Source organism: Ictidomys tridecemlineatus, chromosome 10 (assembly GCF_052094955.1).
Source record: "Ictidomys tridecemlineatus isolate mIctTri1 chromosome 10, mIctTri1.hap1, whole genome shotgun sequence".
Lineage (NCBI taxonomy): Eukaryota > Metazoa > Chordata > Mammalia > Rodentia > Sciuridae > Ictidomys > Ictidomys tridecemlineatus.
The window spans coordinates 3,535,474-3,560,624 of record NC_135486.1 but is presented as its reverse complement, the minus strand read 5'-3'; the positions used below and the strand labels follow the sequence as shown (position 1 = coordinate 3,560,624).

Below are 25,151 nucleotides of genomic sequence, written 5' to 3'. Positions count from 1 at the left end.
GCCACCCAGAGTCCAGGATGAAGCGGAGGCTGACGTCACGGCCTGGCAGCAGCCCACACACCTAAGAACCAAGCTCACCAAGCTGAGGCTCCTCCACCCTGCTCCACGGGCCGGTCTGTCGGACAGCACGGGTGGCCCTCCCAGTTGGCCGGCCCACATGTCAGTCATCTCCGTAAGCCCTCTCAGACACACCCAGAAGTGTGCTTTACTGGATTCCTGGGCATCTCGTTCCAAGCTGCCAATCAAGATCAACTATCACACAGATGGTCTCTGACGACAGTGAAATAAATTCACTTTCCTGGTAACTGTCCAGTCTTCATTTGATTTAGTGATTCCTGGAAATCTAAAATAGATACTTGGAAAGAAAGTCCTTAAAATGTTTAGAAATTAAATATACTTCTAAGTAATCAATGGATCAACAACGATATCACAGGAAAATAAGAAAAAATACTGAACTGAATTAAAATAACCAAGCAACTGAGTCTCACCAATCACAGGCTCCCGGCTGATTAGAACATATCCACGTCAGGCAAATGCCAACTGTGTGTGACCAAGCTTGGTTTTGTGTTATCACTTCCTCTTCTCTGGCCATAAATACAACTCCACACTTGGTGGGGTGCCGGAGGTGGGGTGCCTCCATACATCTTTCTGCTGATTAATTTGGTAAACTACTTTATATAGAATAAGTAAACCAGTTACCTATGCAGGAATATTCCAAAATAAACACTTAAATTTTCTTACCCTTTGAAAACCTTCAAAACTGTTTAGACCCAAGTTAAACCCCAAATCACTTGAAACAGAAGACTACATATCATTTTGGGGAGAGGGGGCCTTTTAAGTGCCTACAATGTGTACTACACACTCAGAATTCAGGTTAAAGGGCTGGGGTTGTGGCTCAGCGGCAGAGCGCTCGCCTAGCACGGGCGGGACCAGGGTTCTATCCTCACACCACATAAACATAAAGGCATTGTGTGGTGTCCATCTACACCTAAAAATATAATAAATGTTTAAAAAAAAAAGAATTCAGGTTAAAGGTGTGGTCTTTTCTGATAGTTGTACAATCTTCATTGAGTCTAGGGATTCCTGGAAAACCAGACACAAATAAGAGACAACACTCAGTTTCTTAAGATCATCACACTACCATTTATTGGGGAATGATAATTGTGACAGGAGGAAGAGGAAAGAGTTTAGTTACCAGCGACACTCTCTCTCTGAAATAGGTTAGTCAAAAGAAAACAATATTATATGAAATAGATTCCCAAGAATATGTTTTTGGATACAAAAATTCAGTTATCAATAAGTAGCATTCAAAATTAGTTGTAGCTGTACAATTATAAAAAACTGATTCATGTTGTAACAAAGTTTTCTAAAAGCTCATCGTGTTAGAACAGGCATGTAGCAGTGTTCTGAGGCGTACAAATTCACCAAAGGTTTTTGAGGGTTTTTTTTTTTGGTGGTGCTGGGAGCTGATCCAGCGTCTGGCGCAGGCAAGTGCTCTACCGCTGCGCCACACCCGAGCCCTCACCATAGGCATCTGAACACCCTCAGTCCCAACTTCACATCCAGAATCTACACAAACAGCAAAAGATCAGAGTTCAGAGGGTTTTATCTTTTTCCTTTCCTTATTCAAGGTTGCTAAGTAAGTCAAGCAAATACATAGAAAAAGGCAAAATGAATACTTTTCATAGCAGAAAGATCCCAAAGTCCAATGTAGACTCAATTCCTGTTGTAGCAGGACCCTCGACAGGCACAGCAAACTGGCCCAGCGCCAGCCTCCATTTGCCCTCTAAAGACCTCACAGAGATGCTCTGCCCGGACATCCGGCCTGTTGACATTGGGGACCATTTGTGCTTTTGCTGCTGCTGTTTTGGCTCTGTGGCTGCTTATCAAACGCAGTGCTGTCGTGTTGGGAACACACACATCCTCACTGTTGCGCTGTGTGCACTGACCCCATTCCCCAGCATAGCTGCTGCTGTGCACCGGCTGCTTCCCTGGTTGCCCATCGGCCTGTCTATAGAAAGCAGCTTTGAAGCCTGGGGTCACTACCAGCTCCTGCTGGAAAGGCTGCCAGCCCTCACCTGACTGCCACGGAACCCGACTAACCAGGGTCTCGCTCCAGGTCAGGCTGGGAGGGCTGCGGAGCATCATCCCCGCATCAAGAAATACCTAAGTGCAACTGAACGTCCTGAGTGGACCCAGGTCCCATGAATCCCCTGCACTTTCCTCTTCACCAGACCAAAAATACTGGGTTCCAGGACTGCACAGAATTCCGAGTTGGAAAGTACCTTGATGGATGGCCTCCGAACCAACCTCTCCAGCAAAATCTAGACCTCTAGGTTGTTTGGTGTTTGGGGGGGGGCAGGTTTCAGGGGTTAAACAAACAGATCTGTATTTAATTTGAGTTGAGGGACAATTTGCTTTTTAAAAAATACTATCTGTAAACTCTTGCATGTGTCAAAATTACAAAAAAATAAATATCTTAGATGTGTAAATTTTTAAAACTATGCCAAAAGCTCTAGTAAATGGTTTCGTGTACCTTTGAACAGTTGAATTTTTTTTTTTTTATGTGCTCAAATGAGGTTTTAGATTATGTTGTAAATCAGGTGACTCTGGTCAGACGTCATCTGAGAGACGAGGGAGGCCTGGCGCAGGCTGTCCCACGGGAACGGGAGCCCACGGCCTCAGGGCCTTGCTCTAGCTCTTCCCGGACACTGTGGCTCCTGCCCTGTTCACAGGGCCATCAGAAGCGGATGCCACACTGGCCAACCCCACACCTTTCTCAAGGTGAGGCCCACTTGCTAATTTTTCTGTCTGTGAAAGAATCAAAAGGTAATTCCATTGTTTCCGGCTCCCTTGGCATACAGTGATTGGCAGAGGGAAGTGGCACAGGGGCTGATGAGCCACGAGTCACCGTACGAGTGTGCTGGGTCCAACTCCAGCACTGGGAGGTCACCCAGGGAACACGCCGCGTCTGCTCAGCAGCCACTCAGAGGAGGAGAGCCAAGGCCCCTCCTGCGAGACAGAGGCGGGAGCAGGGACTTGAGCCTTCCTTGCCTGGTACGGAACAGGCAGCCTCAGAGCCTGGAGCAGGAGACGGGGCCTAGGGGACTTGGTCTGCAGGGCAGAGCCCCTCCCCGTGCAGCGCTCACAGAGCCTCTCCAGGACTCTCGCACGTGGGGAGCACAGCCTGAATAAGCAAGCATGGCCACCACAGGAGAACCACCTGGATGGCCCCCACTCCTCAAATGCAGCGGTGCCTCTTCTGCCCAGCAGTGAAGGGGGCAGGGACCAGAGCAGGGAGCAAATAAGTCCACGACGAGCCTCAGGCTACAACCCAACTGTGAACCTCCGCCTCGCCCGCTGGGTTGTTTCCACCCACGTGGGGCTTGGTACAGATGGCAGCAGAGGGGAAGTGGGTTTCTTCCTCCAAACAAAAGCAAACAAACAAGGAGGCACCGCAGGAAAAGTCGGGGGTGAGTCTGCAGGTCCGGGAGGCAGCACGTCCAAAAGCTGCTCAGCGCTCTCATGGGGCTGTCTGGGCAAACCAGCCACGGCCATGGCGGTTAGGGAGAAGCCTGGCTCCTGCCAGGCCTCGGCCCAGGACCTGCCCTGGTGCCCCTGGTGCCCCGGTGGGAGGTGGGACTGTCCCCGGAGCTGCTGCTTCTCTGTCATCATGGGAACAACAGCAACAGCCACTGTGCACCTCAGTGAGAGGACACACAGTACCAAGTGTCAGTCAGATAAGCTCATGGCCACATGGGCACCCTGCCACTACCAGGGTCACCAGTATTCATTCCTCAGATTCAACAGTGACACCTGCCCTTCACAGAGGGGGCTCAACCCAGCTGGGTCCTGCCACACCTCCCTCCAGCATCCTACAATGCTCAGCAGGAAGCATCGTCCTGGCCCTGTGTACACAGACAGACGGAGAAGGACACCATACACAACCCGGTCAACAGCACACTGGTCTGTGACTAGCCCAGCTCACACCAGACCCCTGTGACTTCTAAGCTGCATCCACTGCCACTGTGCTAGACAGCCGGGTGACACCTTGAAAGGCATCTCAGAAAGGGCAAGGAGGGGTCCTCACTCCAGCCCACTGAGGCCAACCCCATATCTCACATCACCTATAAGAGAAGGACCCCGACCTCCCCATGTCCTTCTTCAGGTCTCCCAGAAGAACTGGGACATGAATACACCCCACAAAAGCCAGAGGGTAGCACGTGTCTCCGCTCCTGGCTCAGGGCAGGTGGAGGACAGCAGTGGGAAGGGCCTGCAAGATGGCCTGCCTCTGCCGTCGCCCCTGCTCTGACCTCTCCAGCCACAGGCAGAAGCCAGGCAGCCTGAGCTCACTGCCCCAAGCAACAGCCAGCCAGTGGCCACTGCCTTTGGTGTGGAGGTGCTGGAGCACAGAGAGCCTTCATCTGAGGGTGGGCCTGCAGGTCCTGGGGTGCCAGGACTCCGGCTGATCAAGACAGGCCCTGCTGATGGTCAGGTAGCACAGAGCAGCTGAGAGGGTACACCAGGGACTAGCAAACGCCCTAGAGATCCAGGAGGAGACGGTCACAAAGGACGGGGTGTGGCAGGCAGGAGACGGCACTGGTGGCATAAGACACTGGAGCCCGGGAGCAGGAGCCAGGCTGAAGAAGGCAGGGCGAGTCCTAGGAGGTCGGGGAGGTGGAGGCTGGTCCAGCTTCCCAGCTGCACAGGGGAGACAGGCCTGCTGCTCACAAGCCCCCTGAGGACCAGAAAGCCCCACCAACATGGCAGCACACTGCACGTGGCTGGGTGTGAGCCAGGCCTGATCACCTACAGCCCCGTGTCCTCCCAGTGCCCCAGCACTGCTGAGCGCCAATGCAGGGACCGCGTGAGGGTGGCTGGGCAGGCATGCCGGCCTCCTGCCCTCCCAGCAGGAGTCTTCATCTCAGCCGCTCTGCCCCGGCCCCACTGCAGGGACGGACAGAAAATAAAATCAACTTAAAAGCAAACACCTCGGAATAATCAAGAAAAGATACAGCAGGAAGCAGCCAGCCCCCGTCCACAGGACGCGGCAGGCTTTGTACTGCTGCTGCTCTCCCTCCACCTGGTGCTAGAAGTCGTGAGGACAGAAGCGAGCTGGGGGACAGGGGACCCCGGAGACCAGGAGTCTGCGCCAGATGCAGGAGAAGTCGTTCCACAGCCAGGCGCTGCACAACAGCAGGAGTGCCCAGGTCCGGGAGGCAGCAGCGCGTCTCGCCAGAAGGGGCCCCACTCCCCTCCACGGCCAGGCTCGCCAGGACCCAGGTAGCACAGAACACCCATCTGGGTTCCCAGGGCAGAAGCCAGTCCATGCTGGGGGAGGCAGCAGCACCAGGCCCCGGGCGGAGGGACAAGTCTGCAAAGGCCTCGTGGGCCCCGCCATTCTGTCCCGGCCTCCCTCCAGGGCCTCCCCCGGGCTCATCTGCTGACGTTTAACCAGGATTTTTTATTTAGGGGAATTCCGTGGGTCAGCATCCAAAGAGGAACAGGTGTGAGAGGAAGACTCGGCTGCTCGAGGTGCGGAACCCACCTCTGACTCTGTGCCACAGCTTCAGGGTGGGAGCATGACCGCTTCCAAAGGCAAACCCTCAAGGGTTGAGACTGCGGGATGAAGGCACGTGTCTCACAGACACAGGTTTGGGGGCTATTTACAAAGATGTCCACCAGCTTCCACGCCCGGTGCCTTCCAGAGCTCACGCAAGACACACGGCAAAACACTTCTTCACAGCATCCCTAGGAAGGAAAGAACACAGATGAACGGGACCTCACTCCCCCTGGGCGCCTGTCCTTGAGAGTCTCTGAGAGGCACGCTGGACCGGGCAGCCCTACTGGCGGCCCACCGCAGCTCAACATTCACTGGAAGGACTCTGCTGGGCAAGTGACTAGTCCTGCTGGAGTTTCAATTCCTCACCCGTCAGAGGGGATAAGCCCACTTTCCCTGCTCCCTTCTGTGGACATCAGGGCACTGCACAGAATGGGCATTTGGTAAATGACAGCTGCAACTGTAATCAGAGCAAGACAGGCAGGTGGAAAGTGCAGACTGTCGGAATCAAAGCGGTTTAATCAGCTGCAATCACAGAATGCACCAAAAACAAGTCAGTCGCCGGGGCCCCGCTTCCTTCCAAGCAAGCAGCAGCCCTTTCGAGGGACACCTCTGAGGAGCAGCCTCACACAGGGCGTCTCCCACAGGCACCAAGCACCTGCCAGCAGGCTCGCCTCCTTGGAATTCCATGCAGAAAGCACGAGGAAAGAGCGGTACTCAGATGACTAGTCTGCCCAGCAAGCTCTCTGCACCCAGCACACCTCGCTGCACGAGTCACACCGGGTCCTCGTCCCCACCTGCACTACGCACACCTGCACACCGTCAGTGAGGCAGAGAGGTGAGGGGGGCACTGTGTGTCAACACGGCGGTGACGGTGGGCAGCACTTCCTAAGACACATTCCACTGAAGTCCCAGAAGGTCAGGGACCCCTCACGCGGCTCACAGGCAAACAAGGGCTCTGGAAGGCGGGGCAACGCCAGGGATCTGGCTTGTAATACTTCCCAACTACAAGGTCAGGGAACCCTTCTCTTCCAGGTAAACGGCACTTTCTGAGGAGACTGGGTAGAGGCATCCAGCCTCGTGATTCTCCTCGACACTGGGGGGCTTCATCTGCTCCGCACAGGAAACTCACCGCTGCCAACAGAATGCCCTCGGGCTGCCCACCCTCACGCAGAAGGCCCACAGGTGCCAATCTAGGCCAAGTGGGAAGCCCGAGAAAGACACCGAGCAAAGCAGCTTCACGGTGAGACCTGCACAACTGGGCCCCGAACCAGGAGAGTCCAGGCTCGTGGGTGCCCTCTTGTCACCTCGTGACATCCTTAATCGTGTCCGAGTTAGGTGCCCAAGCCTTCATTCTGCACTGGGGTCTGCCAACGAGGGAGCTGCTCCTGGCCCCAGGTGGACACGGCTTGGACCTCAGACCTGGTGGGCTCTGGCCATCTCCACTACAGACCTAGCACCCAGGGCATCCCTGCCCACGCTCATCAGACAAGCCATGGCCCCCAAAACTGCCAAGTCGCCTGGAGCATCTCACCACCATTACGCTCCTGGGGTCTATGTGCCAAGTCCCCAGCTGCTCTAGCTCGATGGGCTTGTTAGTGCCTCACCCAATGGTCACGCCCCAGCTCCTCCACACCACTGTCCGCAAAAGACCTGGGACGCGGGAGGTGCCATGCTGCCCTGCCTCCTTCCCAGCTCACCCAGGACACGAGCAGGGAGAAGGTGGCCTCCGGTGAGCAGGTAATACGGAGGAGAATGGAAATCAGTGGCTGCATTACAACAGTTGGAGGCAAAGATCCCAAAGGCCAGTCTTGAGAGGCCCCAGAGAAAGGGCTTGTTCAAGGCACTGGGGCTCAGGGGAACCTCCAGGCCAGAAGGGCCTCTGGGGAGCACCAGCCCAGCCACGCTGGTTATCAAGGCACTACTAGCTAGAAGGCCTGGTCCTCTGGTCCTGCCTCTGCTCACGCTCTCCCTTCATCAACTCCTTGGAAACTCTCTTCTAAGTGGGACACCTCAAGGAAACAGCGCAATTCCAGGCCCCGCCTCCCGCCCAGGGATTTAAATCAGTGTTCACCTTTAACAAAACAGAACTATACCCAAAGGACATACTACAGGGACACAGCCACATCAATGTTTATAGCAGCACAATTCACAACAGCTAAACTGTGCAGCCAACCTAGACACCCCTAGAAAACCAACCTAGAAAACGTGGCACATCTACACAATGGAATATTATTCAGCAATAAAAGAGAACAAAATCACGGCATTTGCAGGTAAATGGATGGAGCTGGAGAAGACAGTGCTAAGTGAAGTTAGCCAATCCCCAAAAACAAATGCCAAATGTTTTCTCTGATATAAAGAGGCTGACTCATAGTGGGGTAGGGAGCAGGACCAAGGGAGGAATAGACGAACTCTAGATAAGGCAGAGGTGCGGGAGGGGAAGGGAGGGGGCATGGGTTATTAATGATGGTGGAATGTGATGGACATTATAATCCAAAGTGCACGTATAAAGACACAAATTGGTGTGAATACACTGTGTATACAACCAGAAATATGAAAAATTGTGCTCTATATGTGTAGTATGAATTGTAATGCATTCCTTTTCTATATATAATAAATAAACAAACAGAAGAGCCTACTCAAAGCTAAAGGTTAAAAGGGTGATAACGTATACGCACACATTTCATATTACAGTGGGAAGCTCACCCAACCAGCAGCCGGCGGGCTGGGAGCACCTCATTGGGGTATAATTGGGGTGGGTGGAGGGTGGCCCTGACTTACTAATCTATGAAACAGATATAAGCCTTTGCCTATTTGGCTCAAAGAATTTTAATAAAGATAAATAAAATAGCATGTACTCCCTGTAATTAATCTTTTAAGGCCCTACACAAACATATCATTGTTCACAAATGACAGAAGTTATATTTCCAAATACACCATTAGTCTTACCTTGCAAATGGTATGAAGGAAAGGCTGTACCTGCAACGGAGAGCAAAGGTCAGGAGACAAAGGTCAGACGGAATGCACAGTGCTCCCGAGTGCCAGGAGCACCAACATGCCCTCCCCAGACCGCTCCACCCCGTGGCCCGGGAGAGAACACACATGCACGTGTGCACACACACCAAGCCAGAGCTGGGGGCCACAGAGGGGGCAGAAGACCCTGTGCAGATGAGCCCTCCGACCTCAGCCTCACTGGGGTGCTACTTTAATCAAATGAGCCAGCAGTGAGCACCTAAAAGACACAGATTCCAGACACCCAGGTGGCACGGACGCCCTGTTCTAGAAGAACTTCAGATAACATCCACAACAGCTATCCTCTAAAATTTTATAAACCCTCAAAAGAATGTTAACTTTGACCCAACTGAGATAGACTGTCTGGTGTGCTCCTATAATTAAAAAGAAACAGGAAAGAGCAAAGTAAAGAGCCCCCCTACTCCCTGGATGAGCATGCATCAGGCTATGATTGTTCAAGTCCCAAGTCATCTTGGCAGGGCCAGTTAGCCTGGCCACAGCAGGGAAGGGAGCCGCGCAGAAGGCTGAGCAGCCCTACCCGACCAGCTGTGTGTGTCGGGTCACGTCATTCACTGAGCCATGTGACTGCTGCCCTTGGAAAGTGACTTCACAAGCAAAAGTTCAAGGCAAAAGGAATGTGTGTACATGGCTACCGGTTTCTGCACCCAGAATAAAACCAAAATGTAAACATGAGCCAGCAAACCAGGCCCTTCAGCACCCACGAGCCAAAAGTGTCACATTAAAATCAGATGGCACTCTGCTGCACACCTCGCCCTGTCCATGCACACCTCGCCCTGTCCATGCACACGAGCACAATCACTCATGAACATGGTGCTTCCAAAGGCAGTGGGAAGCATATTTATTCAGAAGTCCACATCACAGAAGGGGGACGGGGGCTGGGTTCAGTCTCCAGGCCCATTTCTACCGAGTGGTTCACTGATCGTGGGGAACCGTAAGACACCCCCGGTCCTCTCTCTGCCGTTCACTATGGTGAACATTCTTCCCAAGAGATCAGCTACCTACAGTGAACCTGACATGCAGATTTCATCCCTGAATGCATCCCAGGAGCATCTCAGGACGACAGAGCCCACCCGGGCCGCCTCCCCTCACTCTGATGGTGTGTGGGTGGGAGGAGCCGTGAACCCACAGCGCCTCTCTGGTTTTAAACCACGCCTCCAGTGGCCCTTCTACTGTGCTCGGCCCTTGGTACATCTCCCAGTCTTCAACTCAACTTCCAAAAGCGGCAGGCCCCAGGGCCTACACTGACCCTGCCACCCACAGCCTCCCGGTTTTCCATTTCGTCAGCCGCTGCTCCTCGGCTCCCGCTGACAATTCCCTCTTTGTCCTTGTGTACATGATTCATTCCATCACAAGTGTGTCACTTACTCATTCTCTCACCACTTTCCTTTTCTTCTATTTGACTCAGAGCCTCTTGTGACCAGCCCTCAGATACTTTCATTGTCCTTGTACTTAGGGGACATGAGTGGCTTAATAACATTTGTACATCACAATCAGCCCAGAGCTCAGTGGACAGCCTCGGGCCACTCGGGACCTCTGCCGCCATCTACTGGCGGTGGGCGGGCGGAGGCTTCTGCTCTGGAGCCCGGGCCTCACTGAGAATTCTTCCTTCTGCACTCCCAGCCTCCCCCAACACGTGGCCTCGCCTCCTGGAGCAGCATCAGTCAGGGGTCTGCGTGGGAGAGCACTGCTAAAAGGCTACTCACCACGTCAAGGACAAGGACTGCAGGATGCAGAAGATGAGCGCCAGTCCCTTGTTGTGCCACTGAAAGGAAAACAAGAAGGTCACAGAAAAGCACGAGGCGGGGTGAAAGCCAAGGGGTTCCGGGAAGTCCAGGCCACACTTACCCAAAAGGCAGAACACAGGGTGAGGGCGAAGCACAGCTGCAGGGAGAGAGAGACACTGTGATCAAGACCAGGACCCACGGCCAGAGAAACCCCGTGAAGACGGGGCTCCTGACCAGCCCCAGCAGGCGTCAGGCCACGGGCATCAGGGCCACCACACACACCCCTCACCTCAAAGCACTCAACCTGCTGAGCATCCACACCTGGCACAGTCAGACCCGGGAAACCAAGTCTCCCAGCAGGATCTGCACAGGTCACAAAGAGAAAGATGCCCTGACCCGTGGACGTCTCCCCGGGATCTGCCCCCAGCACACCAAAGGCACATTCTGGCCCACCAACGCACCATCGTCTGCTCCCCAAACACCCCAAGTGCGCTTCACAGAAAGACTCTATTCTCACCCTTCCCCAAGTCGCCCCGGGAGCAGAAAGGGCGCGACGACTAAGGTCATCAGGAGATGCCCATCGCATCAGCAAGCCAGCTCCCTTGTACATGTCACCTGGCACTCTCCCTGGTACCTTAGAGAGCTCTTTCCATAGAGGCTGAGCCACCAGCCATGGCTTTCACCTCACATCTGTGACAAGGTGTCCTAACCACGTTCTGTGTCCAGCAATGTGCCTGGTGCCCCGAAGGGACCAAATAGCAAATGCATCCCGGGCCTCAGAGCACTTACCTATTTGAATAAGTGAAATGCATACAAATGAAACTAAAAACAAAAGTCTGTCGATCAAGGTCCTAATGTGGCCAGAGGGTAGGTCTGGGGTGATTTTTGTCAGCCACACAGAAAACTAGATCCAAGAGAGAGGAATTCCAGGTGGAGGGGACAGGAAGCAATGACAAACTGCAGGCAGCTCTGCCAGAGCAGGGCACAAGGACGACAGGCCAAGACAGCCCACTTCACTTCAGGAAGCCTGATGGGACAGTATGGATGACGCCAAAGTCAGACACCATCCTAGAAGACGTCACCACCCACGGTAGGTGCTGTGCAGCCACTCCCTAAGGCTCTGCCAGTGGGGCTCTGACAGCCCCAGGGTGGGGCCAGTGTGACAAGCAGCACCCTCTACAGGTGCTTTGTGGAACTGCAGTACCTGGGCGCCAACTGATGCACGCTGGGAAGGCGGGCCTGGCACTCACTAGAAGATGAAGGCCACCCTCCTGCGGTGTGGTTACGGGACTGCGTAGTGTTAAGTTGGAGGAGGGCAGGGGGCAGTGAGGGGGTCCTCAGGTGTAAGAAGAAAACCATTCCATGCAGCCAAAATAAAGATGCCCACGTGAGAAGTCCAGCAAAATCGCAGCACTTACCAGCACCAGGATGGTTGCGATCAGACGCGTTGGCTCGAACATGCGCTTCAGCTGCTTCAGGGGCCCCATGAGGAAGATGGTACTAGGAGGCAAAGACACACGTGAGCCGCTCAGAGCAGAACAGCACCGCGGCAGGCACAGGGAGTCACCTCCCGAGACCTCCTGGGGCAGCAAGAGCAGGAGGGCGGATGACGCTGGAAAGCTCCGTGCTGGCCCCTGGGCGTGGCTCTCACTCAATCCGCCAACCCACAGTCACCACACTCACCCTGCACAGGGGGACACTGAAGGCCAGGGCTTCACATCCAAGGCCACTTGACCAGTGAAGGAGAGAGCTGGCTGTGGGTGTGGGTCTGTCCCTAGAGCCACACTCACACTCCTAGGTTAGACAAGCCCCCCTTAGATGGCCTTGACAACCTCCCCTTGAAACCGACAAGCCAAGAGGCTCAGAACAGGCCCTCCTTGGTCAAAACGAGAGCATTTTCTTCCATAACCTCCAGGGAATCATTTCAATGATGATGTCATCTGTCCCTTGTTGAATGTCTGCTAAATACCAGATGATAATACACACTTTTTCTTTCATTCCCTCAAAACCCTTGAGTTCATATTATTACACTTATTTTAGTGATGTGAAAAATAAAGCTCAGAAAGGTTAAGTTGTTTATCTAAGATCACACAGCTTGGAACCAAAGGAGCTGGCATTCACCCCCAGGTATGCTGGGGACACCAAGCATGCTTTCCAGGTGACCAGAACCTGAGAGCTTGGGAGGCGGAGTGACTCACACGAAGCAGACCCTCCCACCCAACACCCCAAGTGCCACATTTCCTGAGTCCTACAGGGTGTCACTACAGCGGGAGCTCAGGACAGCTAGTCCTGGACACAAGCCAACCAGCAGATGGCATCAGCTACTGAGCCTTCAATCAAAACAAGAACTCCCAAAAGTCAGTCCGCCTCTCTGGGTGCCGTGCAGCTGCACCCTGAACTGCAGGCTGTGCTCTCGGCTCGGGGTGTAAGCCCACAGGGCACCTCTCAAAAGCACACTGTAGGAAGCCACGGCCAGGCGGGTCCTAAACACCCGCAGCAGACACAGAAGACAGCAGAGATCGTAGGCAAAGCCACAAACCCGGGCAGCAGCCAGGAATCACCATTCGTTCCCTATTCCCCGTCAGTGCCACGAAGGGTCCTCCCCGTCAAGGTCTGTCGGGACGCCCTTCTGGAGTAAGCAACATACCACGTACCCACGCCCAGTGAGACCACACTGTCCGCCAAAGCACGGCCGCCTAAGGACGGTCAGTGTCTGAGAAGGCTTTAGCGGCAACGGCGACCCTCTCAGGCCAGAACGTCCGTCCTGTCAGAGCATCAGTACACCAAGCTTCAGGGAGGTGCCCAGAGCCATCATTCCACCTTTTCCTACTGCACACAGCGCGGGGTCTGGCACAGCGGGGGACCAGGGAGCCACAGGCACAGCCCTTGACAAGTGGCTGACAGCGACAAGTTGGGGTGACGGACAGCTGTAAGCACAGACGGCATAGCCAGAGTCCAGAGGAGGCCGACCATTCTGGGCAAGAGGGAATTGGGAAAGGTCTTGCAGAAGAGGGAACGTGGGGCCAGGTCGTAACAAGTGGACAAGTACCCCCAAACCCGGGGCGGCAGGGACGGGCAGCAACCCAGGCAGAGGAGACAGCCCCCACAGAGGCACAACGAGGACAGAGGAACCGAGGGAGTGAGCCTAGCTGGGGTGGGGCAGGGCACGCACGTGGAGACGCAAGCTGAGGAGTTTGTATCCCTGAGTAGAGGGACAGGCAGCCACTGGAGGGACGGCAGAGGAATGGCTCCCCAGGCCATCAAGGCGGCAGGGAAGTCAGCAGAGGCGTGTGGCAGCAGCCCAGGTGACAGGGCATGGCCAGAGCTCAGGCCAGCTCAGACACCACCCGCGCCCAGAGGCCCCCTAACCCTGACCAGGTGGGACCAGTGGTCCCTCCCCAGGTGTCCCCTTCCTCATCCTGCATTGACATCAGCCTACTATGTGCGTCTGACTGGCTGACCCACGGGCTCCACTGGGCCAGGACCAACCTGTACCTGTCACTGCAGCCTCAGAGAGGCTAACCCAGGGAGAACAGAAGTCAACCACTGGGGACAAGTGGCCCTGGGGACAGAGGAAGGAGACAGGTAAGAGAGGTCACACCGAGCCTGGGGCCAGGAACTTGGACCCTGGGACTCCATTTACGGAGACACAAAGGAAGGGCAGGAAAGATGTCCAGGTTCAGGCTCCTGCGGGCCATTCCGGCAGAGGCCAGGCCCACGCTGCCAGCTGGGAGGCAGCCCAGGTGCGGTGGACCTTCAGCAGGGTGGACCTTTAGCAGGGTGGACCTTTAGCGTGCTGAGCTCTGCCCCCTCCAGCCACCCTGCTGCGTGCGCTGACACCCGGGCCTGGGATGGCCTGGCACCACAGGACAACCCGCTTCACCTGCGGCCGGGGACGGTCTGCAGTGGGAGCACGGCCCTGAGCAGCCTTCATGCCCCCAGCCCTGCTCTCTTAGCCACAGAAAAGGAGGCGGTGGAAGGGGACTTGGAGAAGCCACTCAAGCCCAGCTTGCCAGTTCCCTGGTGCACAACCCAGGACTGACGCGTCTCCTGCTTTCCCAGGGTGCTTGGGAGGTGTATGGAGACAGGTGTTCTGGACCAGCAGGCTGTGAACGCAATACCCTCCAACCACCTCTTCAAACCCTTAGAACTCCTGGAGCACCCCGTCACCTCCCCGTCACCCCGTCACCTCCCCGAGCACCATCCACACCCGTTTTCCCATCTAACGATGGATTAAGGTTAAATTAAACAGTCGTTACCTCCCAATGGATGCGATGTTACCAAAGGTGTAAAAGACCGCGAAGAGGGTTAGTCCCTTCTTGGGCACCCACAGCAGCAGAGTCCCCTGGAAGTAAAAGCACAGCACTGTGTCAGAGTGGCCTCTCCCACCACAGCCCTGAGCACCCTTCCTGCCCCCACCCCTGCTCTCTTGCCACAAATTTGAGAGAATAAAAGAGAAAAGGAGGCGAGTGGAAGGGGGACTCAGCAAAGGAGGTTCAGGGGAATCTTACCAGCAGGGAGCAGAGAATCCCGACAGCAAAACACGCGATGAAGCCCTTCACCCTGGTGCCCCAGCTTAGCGAGGAGGCCTCCACAACCTGGAATTCAAACACAGTGACACAGATGCACACGAGGACCCACCAAAGTCACAGCAAGCACAAAAATTAGAAGCGGCATTAGTCTGTGTCTAGGAAGGCAGGAGAGACAGGATCCCATGTGCCCACAGCTACAGAAGGGCCTCGGTCCAGCTCTCCTCGGGGCTGCACACCCTCAGACCAGTCTCCTCTCCAGTAGCTGCCAGGAGTGTCCTGTGCCTCAGGGGAGCATCTCCAGAGACAGCGATTCCTGTCTCAACAAAGCCAGCCAAGCCAAGTGCAGCCAAAGCCTCCCACATCCAGCAGCAGGACCACAGCTGGAAAGGCATGAGATCCACCAGACAGGGCCCCTCCCCTTGGTCCCTCAGCCCAGCTGCAGCAGCTGCTGCTCCTGAGGCGCTGGGACTTGGAGTGCAAAGGCCGCCACCCTCACCAGGACTCATCTGCAACGTTCCGCTCTCAATATACAACCGTAGACGTTGTTGTAGTCACAGGGTGGGGGACAGATCGTCAATGCCCTGCTGGTCCTGCCTGCCGCTATGCCATCGTGATTGGTCCCCTTCCAGAGCAAAGTTCAGGGGAAGTCAAGGTTCCCGAAAAACTCAGCTGAGTCAGGGCCTCCGAGCAGCTCCCAACCCTTCTCCTGAAGCAAGAGGGCAAGCCCCTTCACAGCTGGACACAGGCAGCTGCCACCAGAGACCAGACCACGGCAGGGCAGCAGGAGCTGAGTGTATCCACACAGTGCTCCCCTGTGAGGCCAGGGACTCCACCCAAAACAGCAGTGAGGGTGCCTCCCACACTTCCACCCCTCATGTAGGCAGGCACAGGCTGCAGGGATCTCTAGGCGGGCCAGGCCCTGGGTCTTGATTCCCTCTGCTTAGGGACCTGCTTTCAACCTGTCAAACCAGAAGCTTGAAAGGAAAGAGCAAAGGCCCCCGGTTTGGCAGGTACTACTACAAATGGCTTAATTGTCACTCGGGAAGATTAAGTTGATGTCATCAGGAGGGTCCTCTTCCCACTCCCAGGCAGTCACATGACTGAAACTGGGCTGGTGACGGCACCACAGAGCACTCACAGAAACTTGCAGCAACATACCTGCAGAGGCACAGCTGGCCTGGGACACACAGCAGGAAGCCCACACTGGGACCTGACAGAGGAGCCACCTGTGCCCATGCTGGGGACACCCCTCCTCCTCCAGGAGTCCACGTCTTCAACTCCCTCTGGCTCCAAGGTGAGGTATCTGGGGCTCTGCCACCAGGCTTCACTGGGCCCAGACGATCGAGTTAGACAGCTTCTAACTCACCCATGACACCACCCTCCATGGAGAGAATGCATGACACTCCACACTCCTCCTACCAGCGCAAAAACCCCAGAACTCGCCTCCCCAGGGGGAGCAGGAGCAAGGAAAGGGCCAGGAGGCTCAGCGGGGATTTGCCCCCCCACCAAGCACCCCTCGGCATCCACAGGGATGTGCCAAAGGATCCCACCTTGTTTCATCAAGAGGATAAACCACAAGGTTAAATGTTAGATTTGAACTGGCCTCGACATTCAGACAGAACTGAAGAGACTCGGGAGGTCAGTAAGATTCCAGCCCTTGTAAAACTCAAAACACTGGCAAGAGAAAGTAGTTCTGCCGAAAATCTGTTTCTGGTTCTTCCCTTCAGGATGGAGAGTGACACCTGGTCTCCAGGTCCCTTAGGGGACTCTATCCAAATGTTACTTTTTTGCCAAAAAGGGTGAGTGGGGGTGAATTTTCACCACTGTTTTCCATGGCCTGCGGCTGCAAGTTCTTTCCCCTGCACATTTGCTGCTCTGCTTCTCTCAAGTGGACTCTGAAAGCAGACTCACTCCCCTTCCCCGTGTGTGAAAGCAACTATCCCTCTGGAAGCTGTGCTCGCCGGCTTCTCTGGAAGTTAGAGCAACATACACGGTACCTGGAGAGAGGCTGCAGGCAACCTGCTCACTCAGTGCCAGCGGCTGGACAAAGGTCCCTTTGACTCCAGGTTATGGAGAAAAGAGGGTTCTGGCCAAGAAATACAGCCGAGAGCCGCTCAGGGAGATGGGCCTGCCAACAGCAGGGAGCGGCCTTCCCCTGTTTTAAGATCGGGAACATTCATTCCTCCCTTGCCCCGGAATCCTTTGTAGAAAACACAAAACCTACACTCGCAGAAGAAGTCCACTGAGGCCAGGACTTGAGGTGTGTTTCTGAAAGCGAGGCATCAATTAGAGAAGTGGCCAGGAGGCTCCTGATGAGACGCCCACCCAATCTTCACAGCTCCCTGGAGGAGGGACCCGAGCAGGGCCACTCATGCTCTCTTTTGTGATTTGCATTTAAACAATTAAAAAAGCTAAAACCCCTCTGGTGACTTCTGACAAGTCAAAAAATTGGATTTCAAAAGATTTTTAAGGCCACCTAGTCCAACTCACCACACAAAATAGAAATCTCACCACAGAGACCTCCATCATTGCCAGCCTCAAAATCATGGAAAATGTGAGTTGATGACATTTTTTCCCCAGATTTTAAAAGACGCCCTGTCCTGATAAGTGAAAACTAAGCCAAAACAGCTCTAAAAACAACTCAGTTGGCTAAAAATGCTTCCAGGGCTTCAGGCCTCCGGAAGCACCACACCAAGATGCACATAAACAGGAATCTCACTCAGAAAGAGGAAACTGTGTGTTTTAGAACAAAACAAGAGCACCTAATCCTTCACAAACAAATGCAGCTTGTGCCTGTGCTTCCGCTCTCACTGTGCCAGACGCAGCACTCAGCACCTAGGACAAAACCCAGGCACTGGTGTCTCTCAGATGCACGCCTCAGGGGCGCCAGAGGCCTCCTGCTGCTCCACGAGGATTTCCTGAACCCTGTGCCTCACTCTCCACACTGCACCCAGAGTCCAGAACAGAAAGCGGTCCCTCTTCAGGCCCGGCTGCTCCAGAGCTTGTCCACATCCTACAGATGAGCATGAGGATCAACCACCAGGGCAGAGCTTTGTTGGGCCCTGTGAGGTTCCCCTTGGTGCATCTTGGCGTGGCCCTTCCGGAGTCCTGAAGCCCGGTGGTTCCTGGCCAAGAAATACAGCTAAGAGGCCAGAAATCAAGAAAAAAAGGACACACGAAGGTACTCCTGAGCCTTGGCCAGTTAACAAAGGCACCAATTTAAGAACCCACCCAGCTTTTTGTGAAGTGTTCAAAAAACAACACAATGGACGCACATTCCTCTAACAGGGGACTCCTGGTGAAGATTCGGGAAGCGCGTTTTACACGGAGGTTCCCTGGAGAGGGCGCAGGGACCCACAGCAAACCAAGCTCGGGACGCACTGGCCGCAGGGAGGAGGAAAACGCGCTGCTGAAGCCGGGCGGAGCGCGCCCACCACCGCCCTCGCCCTCACCCCGAAAGCCCGAGTCGGTCTTCCATCCAGCGGGAAACCGAAACGGAGACCCCCGCCCTGCGCGCTGCCCCGACTCGGGCCTAGTGCGGGCCTCGGCTCCGTCGAACCCTTTCGAAGAAAACAACAGGCCGGCGTCTCCCGAGGGACGCAGTCCACAGAGAGGGGCGCGGGCTGTGGACCGAGCCGCCGGGGGGGGGGGGGGGGGGGGGCTGGCCGCGTCCCGGGAGTTCTCGGCTTCACCGCGCACCAGCTTCGCCCCCGCGGCCACCGCACGGGTCGGTGGGCGTGGCGCCACCGCAGCCGACACCCGCCGCGGCCGCGCCCCCAGCCCCTCCGCGGCCTCGGCCCCGCGAGGACTCGCCGCCGGCCGCGCCCCTCTCCGTGGCCCGGCGAAGGGCTGCAGGGGCGCGGCGCCCAAGGACGCGGCTGGGCGCACCTGTGGCGGCGGCCCGGCGGGGCCCGCGGGAAGGAGGGACTCGGGGCAGGGCAGCCTCCCAAGAAGCCCGGAGGCCTGTGGCTCCCGCCCGCGTCCGCAGGGCCAGCGGGGCGGCGGGGGGCAGCGGGAGCACTCACCTCCGACAGGCCGCTGCGGTCCTCCGCGTCCTGCCCGCTCAGCACCTTCTTCAGCTTGTCCATCCCGAGCCCGGGCCGCGCCGGCTCCAGACGCGGCGGCCGCCTGTTGCGCTCACTCCGCCAGCGGCCTTCCGGGTGCTGGGCCGCCGCCCCGCCCCGGGCCTGCCCACCTGCTGCCCGGCGTGCCCCGCGGCCGCGCCGCCCCAGGACCTGCCCACCTGCCGCCCAGCCTAGACGCCAGCCCACCTGCCGCCTCGCCCTGGGACCTGCCCACGTGCCTTCAGCCTCGCCAGGAGCCACCTGCCGGTCGCTTCGCCCCGGGACCGGCCCACTTTCCTTCAACCCCACCCAGACGCCTGTCCACCTGCCTTAAGCCCCGCCCAGGGACCTGCCCACCTGCCTTAAGCCCCGCCCAGGAGCCTGTCCACCTGCCTTAAGCCCTGCCCAGGCGACTGCTCCCCTACATCTGGCCCCGCCCAGGGACCTTCTCACCGGCCTAGGCGCCCACCTGCGTGTGCCCTGTGCCCGCCCCGCCCACCCCGTCGCGGCAGAAGAGCAGAGGTTAAAGTTGAGCTGGCTTGGCCAAAAGCCAAGTCTGTCCAGCGCCTTGTTCCAAACCTAAGCTGGCTGCCCTCCTTCGTGCATCTTGTGAACAAATGCTGCGGTTAACCCATTGTGTTCCATCTTCCCAGATGTGAACACTGGAGACTAACAAATTTAATCTGTTACAAGCTTTGTGGAAATGTAAAATTTTAAAAAATGATTTTAAAAAGCAACACCACTATAATCCCAGCTACAAATGCATTAAGAGGTTTGCTTTGGTTAAAGTTGGGGAACCGATGGAGTAGAACTTGGCTGAGAGAAGGAATCTTCAAGACCATAAAACATCACATTCTATCTATGTGAAATATCCAGAATGGATAAATTCATACAAACAGAAAACAGATTGGTGATTCCCAGGGGTTACAAAAGGGAAGAAGAGAAACTACTTAATGTGTCTTATTCTGTTCAGTGCTATAACAAAACACCATAAATGCGTGGGCTTATAAACAACAGACATTTCTTTCTCATGGTTCTAGAGGCTGGAAGTCCAAGCTCAGGTGTCCAGCACCGTGGTGTCTGGTTCGTAGGTGTCCTTCTTCTCACTGGGTCCTCACAGCATGAAATGGTGAAGGAATCTCTCTGGAGTCTCTTCTCATAAGGCACTAATTCTTCATAACCTAATCACCCCCACCTCCAGACAAATCACAATGGGAATTACAACATTCAGTCTACAGCACTGGACTGGACTTTGGAGTGCTGAAATGTGTTGAACTAGACAGAGGTGGAGACAGCACACCACTGTGAGTGACCTAAATACCACTGAATTGTTTGTTGTGAAATAGTTATGCAAATTTCACCTCCATAAATGTTTAAAGAGAAGAGATGGGGAGGAGAGGAGAGAAGGGGTGGCCTGGTAGTGCCACCACCACAGCAGGCCAGGTAAGAGAACACCTCGCAGGGAGCAGCCTGTGCCAGGGAAGGGTGGAGGCCCAAGAGGTCCTGGGAGAGGGAGCCACGCAGGGCAGTCACGCTTCCTCTGGCTGCCGGGCTTCTGCCCTTAACACGGGCACCCCATGGGAGCAAGCTCCAACCCCACCACCAGTCCTGTGGGGCCTGGAGCAGTCACTCACTCTGCCACCCTGCCCTCCTCACCCGCTCCTGGGAGGCCTGGACAGCCCCGCGCTCCAAACCCCGTCCTGCACACAGTCCACCCCATCCACCTGTCTCGAAAGCTCTGTGACCCCCATGATGGCCAGATGGCTTCTCTCCTTTTAAATGAACACAAGGGCTAATTATTCTTCCAGGAATTGGGAGCTGGGCCTCGTCCCCTCTGAAGACTACAGACCCACCCACCGCTCCCTGAAGCCCCATTCTGTAGTTCCTTGGTGGCAATTCTCTCCCAAAGGCCAGTGGACACCTCCCTCACCAGGGCAAGAAAACGCTCTCCAGCGGCCCCCACTGCACAACCCCCCTGCACCCCTGCCTGCCTGCCTGCCTGGTCTGTGCCCATCATGGGCCGCCCACATCAAACCCTGCGTGTGCAAGGGAGATCCCCTTCACTGTCACCTCCCCCTCCGTTCTTTCTCAGCCCCACGTCACTTGCTCCATGAAGGAAGACTGCAGTCCTTCCTGAATGGCCTCCCGCCTTCACCCTGCCTCCACCGCAGCTTCATCATGGCCACAGTCAGCCAGTCCCACTCCTCACTTAAAACCTTGGCTGTCACTGAAGGCTGGCCTGGAACCCTTCGAATGCCGCACCCCGTGATTTAGGCATTGTGTTTTGCTCATGATTGCTCAACTAACACTTACAAGTGGAATTTAGACACGTTAAAATTTCAAATGTATTCATGCACATATCAAGTTCAGATCTCCAGTCATTGGTGTGCGCTGGGAGCCCAAGAGAATGGGAGTCGCAGGATTTCAGCATTGATCGTACTAGGAACCAAGAGTCCTTCTGGTGCTGTACGCAGTGGGTGTAAGTCTCCTGTCCTGGGGTCACACATGTCTCTCCTGCTTGTCCTTTCACGGCTCAGGTTTAGGTTGCTCCTCTGCAGCTGGAAAAGCAGAGGCTATTGTCCTAATTGAGTTTTCATGAATGACGACGCGGGGTCTTGACCAGTTAAAGCACTTCCTCCGGGTCTCTGAGGCTCTCCCCTAACCTGGAATCTTCCAGAGGCTGTTGTGGAAGGCTGGCTGGTGACCATGCTGTTTGAACCAGGGCCAGGCAGTAGATGTGAAGAAACGACCCTAGTTTCTTTTCATACGTGCTTAACCACGCAGCTTCCCTCAGTGATTCATGAAATACCAACCTTTCCCCAGTCTCTCCTAGGAACACAAGTCCAGTTGTCCCAGGACAACACACTTGTCACTGAGGCCTGTACTTACCTATAGGCCTCAGATTGTCCCACACAGGAGGGGAGCCTGGTCCATTTATATTCCCTTCCACGGTGAATATCTCTGGGGATGTTTTGCTGCAAGTTTTCCACACCTTGAGAGAATGAAAACAGGGCAATGGTCTGGCCACACTTGACTTTTCAAAGGTCCTTCTGGGGATGGTGTGGCACAGAGGACCCCCTGGAGACATTTATGAAACCTACTTGAATTCGCACGGTAGAACAGGGCATGGAGGGAGCTGGGGCACTTGCACTCTGTATACCGTCTTGGCCTGATTTTGGACTCAAATGCAAACACTGGCTGCTCTTGGCTCTCAAGCCTGCTGGACTGTGGACTGGAACTCACACCACCAACTCTCAGGGCTCTCTAGTTTGCTGACTGCAGACTTCTCAGCCTCCATAACACACGAGTCAATTCCTTATAACATATGATGATACTCTTCCTTAAGTAGCTCCAATTTCTGATATATCATTTTTATTTATTTTTTACTCCAAGAACTTTTTAACATTTCTTGTAAGACTCCTGAAAAATTCCCCCAACTTTTGTTTTTCTAAGAAAGACCATATTTCTTCTATAATTTTGAAGGCTAATTTGAAAGGACATAGAATTGTATGTTGTCATTTTTTTCTCTCAACCATAAATATTTTATTCCACTCCTTGCTTGCATGGTTTCTGAAAAAAAGATTGCAAATTTTATCATCACGGTAGTTATCTTTTTCCTCTTTCAAGACTTTTAAAATATGGCGGGCCTGGTTGTAGTCTTTTGGCATTTATCCTGTGTGGTACTCTCTGAGCTTCCAGGAGCTGTGCTTTGAGGTCTACATTTGTCTGAAGGCCCAATCCTTGTTGCTTTAATCATTTCCTGTTTCTTCCTTTCTGTTCTTCTGATATTCACGTTATGCTCACATTACGCCTCCTACTGTAGAAGGCTGTCCTGCCACCTGGGATGGTCTGTGGATATTTCCCTCTCTTTTATTCTTTTTCTGCTTTGGAAATCCCTGTTGACATGTCCTCATGTCAGGGACATGTTCAGGGATCTTTTTCCCAACCATGTAGTTTGTTTTCAGTTGTGATTCTCTACTCACCTGGAGGTCTCTCCAGTTCTGGGGGTAGCAATTTGCCTGTGACATCACTTTGAATCCAAGAGTGGTTGATTTTTCAGTTGGTTCGGCTTTCCCTTGTTAGCAGAGTGGGGACTGCCCAAGTCCATACAGGCGGACACTTATTCCATTGTGTTCTTGCTTGGATAGTTCCTACCAAGAAGTCTGCTTAACTGTTTCTTTTCCTGCCTATAATGATTCTTTTTCTTCTGTCATCAAGACATTTACCACTACTTTGGTTTCAACTGTTTGACTTATGATGTGTGGGACTTGTGTGAAATTCTAGCACCTATAACTTCCTTCACCTTGGACAGTTCTTGGCCATTCTCACTTGGTATTTCTTGCCCTTGCCTACCTGCTTCCTCGGGGACTGATTTTAAACATGGACTATTTACTTTGTCCCACAGTTTTCTGATGCTCTGTGCTGTTTCTCCACCTCTGCTCTCATCCCTTGCTTTAGATAATTGTTAGGAACCTTTAAGTTTGCCAATTGTTTCTTTAGCTGTAACAAGTTTTGTGAAGGATTTTCCCTGATATAGTAGACTTGCTTGGTTTATTTTTCTAATTTCCATTTGACTCTTTTCTTATCCATTTCTCTGCTCAAGTTTCTAGTTTCTGATTTCTCACTAGATATATTAATATACATCTTAAATTCTAATAGTGCAATATCTGTTTGACCTCTGAACTGGGTTTTTACATTAAAAGCCAGACATCACGTGTGTAACAGAAGGAACGATGCCAACTGTGTTTACAACTGGCAATGTGTCCCCTTCTGTCAGATCACTGGTTTGGGATCACTGATGCAGACAGGAGTTCAATGGGTTGGGACTGGACTGTTGCGCCGCAGTCTTCAAATCCCTTCAGAGGCTGACAGCTTCACCTCGGGTTTACAGCACACCTGGAGGGCAGGAAGATTGATGCCCACCACAACTTTCAAGGATCCCTGCATCCCAGAGGATCCTAATTACACTCTTGGTGCTCCTCATTACCTAGGGCACAGGCTCATTCAGGGACAGAAGGTACCTTGTTGACTTTGGTGAGCCTCAGTCTTAGGCAGTCTTTGTGTCTGACCTTCAGGGGTCAACAGTCCTTTCCCATTTCCCAACAGCAGCCAAACTCTACCTTAAACCTATTGTTGGTCCTGTGTGAGATAGAATTCCATGCCCACCCCCTGGGGGCAAAACTCTGTTGACATGTGGAACCCTGGCCCTCCTCCAAGGTCCTGTTAGCTCCTGTTCCTTGCCACCCCTCCACAGATGCAACCGTTTGGCCAACACTCTTCCACCAGAAGCAATGGAGTTTTGCCTGGGGGTGGCAAAAAGCAAACTTAGACATTTGTATCCTTTAAGAGAAGGCCTGGGGAAGGGGGCAAGGTTTCCTTTCTACCTCCATTACCTATCGCATGTCTGAACTACTGCCCAGGGTGTTCTGGTCCCCTGGTCTGCTCCAATCTTTCCTATGAGCACCAGGCCAAGGTCCTTGGGAAAGAACTGTGAGGGTGTATGAAGTCTCTTCAACTGAGCCTTCAGCGCCTCCCAACTGATATGCCAATTGACACAGTCTTTAGAATGAATTGAATTTTTGCTGTGTTCTTACCTGCTTCCACAGTGGCCACTCTTTCTTGTTATTCTCCCTACAGTTTGAGTCCTCTCTCCTGGAGGACACAGCACTCTTTGAAATTTGGCTTGGTCATGTGGTCTGTTTGATTTGCTCAAGGAAAGGTGGTTTTGTAGATCACCCAGCTTTGTCTCCTTAGGTCAATAACAACAGTGTCTTGAGGCTTTCTAACACTTCTTCAGAAGCAGAATCCCAATCACCTACACTAAAGTTGATTTTATATTATTAAGTCAGTTAATGCTTGCTTTCTATCATTGTACCTAATGAAATTTATAATTATTTTTATCTCCACCAGTAGACTTTACTCCCATGAAAACAAAAGGATTGGGTCCAGGATTCCCATGCAGATGGTCAAGTCCCTTTAAAGATGGCTTAGCACTAGCATTTGGCCTACAAGCCTCTTCACATACACTTTCAATCATATCTAAATTATCTATAATACCCAAGTAATTCATCATGCCTGTAGCTGTTAAGCTGTACTGCCCAGAGAATGACGATAAGAAAAAGGTCTGAACAGGTGCCAGGCACAGAGGCACTCACCTGTAATCTCAGCAGCCCAGCAGGCTGAGATAGGAGTATGAGTTCAAAGTCAGCCTCAGCAACTCAGCAAGGCCCCAAGAAAC

The 25,151-nt window shown here is 53.9% G+C and overlaps 1 protein-coding gene and 1 long non-coding RNA gene across 2 annotated transcripts; one reads left to right on the top strand and one right to left on the bottom strand.

Moving 5' to 3' along the window:
• Positions 1 to 1,119: 1,119 nt before the first annotated feature.
• Positions 1,120 to 19,080, bottom strand: Sft2d2 (SFT2 domain containing 2). The gene is made up of 8 exons (XM_078022270.1): positions 18,875 to 19,080; positions 14,829 to 14,915; positions 14,577 to 14,662; positions 11,736 to 11,817; positions 10,439 to 10,474; positions 10,297 to 10,355; positions 8,510 to 8,539; positions 1,120 to 5,751 (listed from the first exon to the last, which is right to left on the bottom strand). Exons 1-8 carry the CDS (start codon positions 18,935 to 18,937, stop codon positions 5,712 to 5,714), a joined length of 483 nt encoding a protein of 160 aa, XP_077878396.1. The 5' UTR covers positions 18,938 to 19,080; the 3' UTR covers positions 1,120 to 5,711.
• Positions 19,081 to 19,121: 41 nt separating this feature from the next.
• LOC120887230 (uncharacterized) lies at positions 19,122 to 21,271 on the top strand. Its single transcript, XR_005730348.2, has 2 exons — positions 19,122 to 20,356; positions 20,722 to 21,271. It is a non-coding gene; the product is annotated as an uncharacterized LOC120887230 (long non-coding RNA).
• The last annotated feature ends 3,880 nt before the right edge of the window (positions 21,272 to 25,151 follow it).